The sequence below is a fragment of the Ostrinia nubilalis genome, chromosome 3, assembly GCF_963855985.1.
Source record: "Ostrinia nubilalis chromosome 3, ilOstNubi1.1, whole genome shotgun sequence".
Classification (NCBI taxonomy): domain Eukaryota; kingdom Metazoa; phylum Arthropoda; class Insecta; order Lepidoptera; family Crambidae; genus Ostrinia; species Ostrinia nubilalis.
In genome coordinates, this window is record NC_087090.1 from 8836312 (window position 1) to 8843306 (window position 6995).

Below are 6995 nucleotides of genomic sequence, written 5' to 3' on the forward strand. Positions count from 1 at the left end.
CAGTATTTTTGAAACATTCTTACGCATGGTGGAGGAAGGGACGCTGTAGAGACTCAAGTCTACAAGGAGTCATATGAACTCCAGTTTTAAATCCGTTGACATCTGCTGCATCTGCCATCTTTTTGGTTAGAATATTCTTCCATTTTGTAGCGTAGACCTTTAGCTACAGACCTTAGACAGTATTTTTGTGAAAATTCTTACGCATGGTGGAGGAAGGGACGCTCTAGACACTCAAGTCTACAAGGAGTCACATGAACTCCAGTTTTAAATCCGTTGACATCTGCTGCATCTGCCATCTTTTTGGCTAGAAGATTCTTCTATCTTGCAGCTTAGACCTTTAGCTACAGACCTTAGACAGTATTTTTGTGAAAATTCTTACGCATGGTGGAGGAAGGGACGCTCTAGAGACTCAAGTCTACAAAGTCATATGAACTCCAGTTTTAAATCCGTTGACATCTGCTGCATCTGCCATCTTCTTGGCTAGAAGATTCTTCTATCTTATAGCTTAGACCTTTAGTTACAGACCTTAGACAGTATTTTTTATTATTTATTTGTGTCAGTGTGCTCTTCTAAAGATTGTAAGACGATTGTATGTAGGTACTATTAAAATGTAATTTTAACTCATTGGTTTTGTCTCATATTTGAAGAATGTACTATGTATCATGAGTAGAGTCTTCGTTTAAAAGGATGCTAACGATTTAAATTTCAATAGGTAGACAAAATTGATAATTTTTAATTATCAAAAATTTAAGCTTTCTCCAGTAACACTGATATTATTATACTGTGACTCATCAAAGTCATCATTGTCAAAAATATTGACAAATCGCGAACTGTCACGGCCAAAAAACTGACACGCGTCCGTCCTCCGTAAGCGCCACCGCGCGACTGATTGAGATTGTCCAAGCCGTCATGGACGATTTTTTCCACATTTTTTAACATAGTAACTAAATAAGACGCAATATAAAAATTTCATCCGTTAAAAGCCCTCAAGTTATTTCTGAACTTTAGTTTAGTAAAAGATTTAGAATCTCAAATCGCTTATTTTAAAAATAAAACCATAAATAGAAAACGAATAGAGGTAACTTTGGGAATTTATTCTATCGAGTCAACTTCATCAAATCGTGTTTCCATCCGTTAATAGCCCTAGAAAATATCCTCAACTATGCCCAATAAAAATCTTAGCCTTTAATTTTACTGTTTAGTACCTCAAAAATGAAAAATGAAAACCTCATTTTCGCCATTTTCTCTGCTACCCGGCCTTAATCAAGTGTTATGATTACTACTAGACTAGACTACTTAAAAGTTCCATGGCATTTCTTCGGTAAAAAAACTCACCCAAAGCACAGAATAAGTAATAGTACAGGTACAGAAGGATTACTCCGCAAGACGATTTAAATAAATGCGAGTCTTGCTACGACGCGATACAGTGGAATTCAGCTCGCACAGCACTACGTACCTACAATTTTATTCACCTACAAGTTTTGTCTCTTTCTATCGCGTGCCTCTGAACTCTTCTTACGCTGTTAGGGTTGCTGTCTAGTAGTGTCTAGTAAAAAAATATTTAATCTACTTATTTGTAATGAGGTACGTATGTAGGTAAGTACGCATTCATTATGGAAAACCTTGGGAGAGGCCTTTGTCCAGCAGTGGACGTCATTTTTGGCTGAAACGAACGAACGCATTCTGAGCAGTAGTCATGGTAAGTTAGGTTAATATACTATCCTAAGAATTATTGATTACCTACATGGCCAACATACCTTTCAGCATCTTTGGGAAGCGAAAAAAAAGATAAATCCGGTAGATTTCTTTTCGAATTTAAACACCCGAACACCGCACAATAATATTTCATTCTCTTTATGTCCATTTTTAAATAATACTTCGATCATAGAATTAGGTACTACAACGCACGCCAGCGTCCTGACGGGCGCGCGCGTGACACTCGACTGATATAATACCCGCCGGCGGGGCGCTTCGCTGTAGGTAATTATCGGATGTACCGCGCGGAGTGAGCCAGGCCTGCCCAAAGGTGCAGTGTCGTATTATCCATAAGGCACTTTAGGCCAGTGCCTAGGGGCCCACTATGACCAGGGGCCCAGCACTCCCGATTAAAAAATGAAAAAAAAAATGTTAAAGATTATTTTTATGTAACAAAACTCAAACAACCAAAACTTCGCCTTATTTTGGTTTACACATTCAATCGTCATATTTCGATATTGTGGAACCTAATTCATTTTCGTAACGTTGACATTACTGCTTTGGTTTACATGACAGGTCTACGGTCGACGCCCTTCAGAGGCTAGAAAGCCTCACAGCGGAGGCTAGGGACAGGGGTGAGGGTGTGTTGGCTGTATCATTCGATATAGCCAACGCTTTTAATACCATCCCTCATTCTACCATACTCTAGGCACTTCAACATCATAGAGTGCCTAAGTACCTTCGAGCGCTGCTGGTCGATTATTACGGGACCGCGAAGTTCTGTATGTTAACAGAGACGGCCAGCTCAAACAGCGCGGCGTAACCAGCGGGGTTCCGCAGGGTTCAGTGCTCGGTCCACTCTTGTAGAACCTAGGCTTCAACTGGCTCCTCCAGGGCGTCCTTCTCGCGGGCATGAGTGTCATAGGCGATGCGGATGACACTCTGGTCACTGCCCGGGGAAGACATTTGGGGCCGCGGCACGGCTGGAGTCAAATTAGTCGCTCGCAGAATACGACGCCTCGGCTTGAAAGTCGCGCTGGAGAAGACTGAGGCCCTCTTCTTTCCGAGGTCTCCCCAGCGCGCCCCTCCCGACGCCCACATTGTGGTTAAGGACTTTAGGACGTCAAAGGCCAGATAAAATATTTGGGTTTCACGCTTGACGGGAGGTGGCATTTTAGCCCGCACTTCAACGGGCTAGCGCCACGCCTCCTCAAGGCAGCCGGCGCACTGAGTTGGCTCCTTCCGATTTTGGAAGGGCCACAAACGAGGTGTCGTCGACTTTATGCCGGCGTTCTGAGGAGCATGGCGCTGTATGGCGCCCCAATCTGGGCGGACGCACTCAACAAGAGGGAGAATGCTGCCCTTCTGCGCAGGCCCCAGCGGGCCATAGCGCAGAGGGTTGCAAGGACCTACCGCACGGTAGGGAACGCTGCGGCGTGCGTCCTCGCTGGTACTCCTCCTTGGGAGCTAGAAGCTGGGGTCTTGTCTGTCATCTATCACTGGATGGCAGACCAGAAGGCGCGTGGAAAGTGCCCGGCCCCGGAGCGGCGCGGCGCCGTCAGACAGGAAGAGCGCGAGATCATGATCGACCGCTGGAAGGAAGACATGACTCGCGCGCAGTTTGGCCGCCGCACTCTGGACGCCATTGGTCCTGTTCTGGACAAATGGTTGAAACGACCGCACGGGTTCCTCACGTTCCGTCTGGCGCAGGTGCTGACCGGGCATGGCTGCTTCGGTTCGTACCTGCATAGAACCGGGCGAGAGGAATCCCCGTGTGCCACAAATGCGGCGCGGCGGATGACACGGTGCAGCACACCCTCGCGGTCTGCACAGGCTGGGAGGGGCAGCGCCGTGTCCTCACTGCGGTCATGGGCCGGGATCTTTCGCTTCCGAGCCTGCCTGGTTAACGTGTCAAGAAGTCATCCTTCAGAAAGAGGCAGCGGAGCGCGAGCGGGAGAACAATCCTCTTGCCTCATCGCTCCGCAGGCGGAGAAGAGGGTGGAGAAGGCGGTTGTACGACCGTTCTAAGCTACTCTGCCTCCAGCAGGTGGCGGCCAGCAGGCCGGGGGTGCGGGGGCACCCTTGTCATCTCACCACAAGGGGGGCGTGTAGGGTTCGCCGTGTAGGCGAGCTGTCGCCGGTGGTGTCGCGGAAGTCTAAGGCTACAGCCGGATACTCGCGACACCCCCACTTGAGCGATGACGGAACGCCGCGGAGGTTTTAGTGGGTATACCCCGTCCTTTTCAGGACGGAGCAGCGCCCTTTTCAGGGCGCCGGGAGTCCCACACACCACCCTGTCCCCAGGCGGTGGTGACGGTGCACAAAGCATTTCCTCCACGACAAAAAAAAGGGGGGCCCGAAACGAGCTGTGCCTAGGAGCCCCGAAATGGTTAATCCGGCCCTGCAAAGGTGCTGATCTAACTAATAGACCAATCAAAGATACTAATTCTTTTTATATGTAAAAACTAGCTTTACGCTCGCGGCTTCGCCCGCGTGGAATTTTGTCTGTCACAGAAAAACTTTATCGCGCGCGTTCCTATTTCAAAAACCGGGATAATAAACTATCCTATATCCTTTCCCGGGACTCAAACTATCTCTATGCCAAATTTCATCAAAATACAGGGTGTTTGGCAGAAGGTTAGACAAACTTAGTGGGTGTATAGGTAAGGTCATTTTAAGAATACAAAATCGCCCATTTGACCCTAAGTGAGCTACTTTTTTTTTATTGATATTTTTGTTTTTATTTATTTTTTTCCCAAATTTGACCTGAATACTGCTTAAATTTTTTTTCTCGTGTATTTTCAACCGCTTTTTTTATTCGATATTAACCCTCGCTGTACGAGGTGGGGTGTGACACACCCCAGTCGTTTAAAAATCGCCATAATTTTTTAAATTTGCAAGTGCTGACTTTGAAATTCTCAGTAGCTGGAATTATGGCGCTGCTGCTTCGATCAGCGTCAAAATCAGTCCAGCGGTGATTACTAACTGAGTTACATGCCTTTAAAGTGCGTGTGGGTGTCACACACCCCACCTGGTACGGGACGTTGTTAAAAAGTTTTAAAAATAATCTAACAGTTTTGGTATAATTTATATATTTTTAGCTTTGTTAATTGAATAAAATTCAATACAAATAATATTTTTATTATTGTGTCTTTTTGTTTTTTTATGATAAAATTGTTATAATACATATTTTCAGCTAAAAGCTTTTCTTAAACCTAATTAGCATACGTAAATAATCAATATTAAATTACACCTAAAAAAATGTTCAATGAAAATTTTATCACTTTGTATTTGGGATATGTCATACCCCACCTGGTACGGGACGTAACTTTTAGTCACCTGGTACACGGAGGGTTAATATCGAATATGTCTTTAGTCAAATAAAATAAATTTCAGATTCAAATAATGATTGAATAGCTAGTTACGAGCCGCCAAAGTTTAACAAAAGTACAAACCACGATAAAGAATTCAACTTAGAATTTGATTTAAAAAAAAATTAAAGGTGATAATGGATTGCCAATGATCTTAAAAACATCTCTAGCTTCTCTTCTTTCCAATTATACATGTAGTAGTTACATATTGAAATTCGTCAAAAATTCAAAGTTTATGGAAGAAAATTGAATAATAATGCAAAAATTATCCATACAAAGTTTATTTTGAAATTTTTCAAAAAAAATCTTCCTGATGTGGTTATTTTTAATTCGATTTTGAAATAAAACACACAAAAATATTTATGAAAAAGAGTATAGCAGAAAATATAACGATGCTTGAAGAAGCTTTGTATGGATAATTTTTGTATTATTATTTTCTTCCCTAAACTTTGAATTTTTGACGAATTTTCAATATCTAATTACTACATGTGATGTATCATTGGAAAGAAGAGAAGCTAGAGATGTTTTTAAGATCATTGGCAATCCATTATCGCCAGAAATTTTTTTTTTAATCGAATTCTAAGTTGAATTTTTTATCGTGGTTTGTACTGTTGTTAAACTTTGGCGGTTCGTAACTACCTATTTAATCATTATTTGGATCTGAAATTTATTTTATTTGACTAAAGATATATTCGATATTAATATCAAATAAAAAAAGCGGTTGAAAACATGCGAGAAAAAAAATTTAAACAGATTTTAGGTCATATTTTGGAAAAAAATAAAACAAAACAAAAACATCAATTAAAAAAAAGTAGCTCACTTAGGGTAAAATGGGCGAACTTGTATTCTTAAAATTACCTTACCTATACACCCACGAAGTTTGTCTAACCTTCCGCCAAGCACCCTGTATATTGAGTTAACGACGGATACTACGGAACCCTACACTGCGCGTGGCACGACACGCACTTGGCCAATTTTTTTTTTGGTTTTGTTATTTTATTATACCACTGAATTGATTATTATAATTATTGCGAATAACAGCTACATAGGACAGCCAAACTACAAGTGACAAAATTATCGCAGACATATGGGACCTATGGACAGTAAAAAATGTTTGTTACATTCTGAATGCTACATTTTCTATTCTGGTATTTTGGCAACTTATAGTTAATGTTATTATACATTGAACAGTTAAAATGTATTTTTTTGAAGATGTCATACAATACAAAAAGATTTAAGTCAATAATTATTTGAAATGCTGAAAAAGTATTACAACAATAATTATTGATTGTCAATCAATCTATTATAATGAATGAAAAGTGAATGTATTTGTTTTTATTTTAAATTCATCAAAGATCAACAACAAAATCTGTTAGATTATTAATTGTTTAGATCTGTGTGGAAATAAGGCACTCAATTTTACTATCATAGGTGCATTTAACAAAGTTGAAAATGATTTTATCAATATTGAACTAAACTATTCCATCTGGGGTGTTTGAGGTCAATAAATAATAACCCAAAGAATGGCATTATCATTTGTTTGGAAAAATCAACTGCCGCAGATGTAACTTGAACCCATCACCTTTTTTACTTTCTGGGCGATAACTGATTGTTAAGTGATATGTAAGAGGTGAGCCAGCGTTTGAGGCAGTTAATTTATTTAAGGCAAAGAAAAATAAGTATTGTAAAAAGAAATCATAATTAAATTACTCACACAATAAAGCATTAAAAGATGATGATGTTATTCTATCTTATTTCAATTGGCAATTATGTGGCCATTTTTAAAATGTCAAAAATTTTCATCTAGATAAAATAAATGCATGCTCATGGTGCGAACAGCTAACTCTGATAACCCATACACAATCCCTTGAAACTATCGGCTTTTACCCGTGGTCCCCCCAACATGTCCGCCTGGTGGGTCCACGGGTA

At 40.9% G+C, this 6995-nt stretch overlaps 1 protein-coding gene across 1 annotated transcript; it reads left to right on the forward strand.

Moving 5' to 3' along the window:
* Nucleotides 1-2997: 2997 nt before the first annotated feature.
* Nucleotides 2998-3723, forward strand: LOC135088159 (uncharacterized). The gene has a single exon (XM_063983046.1). The coding sequence runs from the start codon at nucleotides 2998-3000 to the stop codon at nucleotides 3721-3723; it is 726 nt and encodes a 241-aa protein (XP_063839116.1).
* Nucleotides 3724-6995: the final 3272 nt, after the last annotated feature.

Bases quoted from the DNA above. Each gene is read 5' to 3' on its own strand.
- LOC135088159 (XM_063983046.1), top strand. From the start codon at position 2,998: ATGGCGCTGTATGGCGCCCCAATCTGGGCGGACGCACTCAACAAGAGG.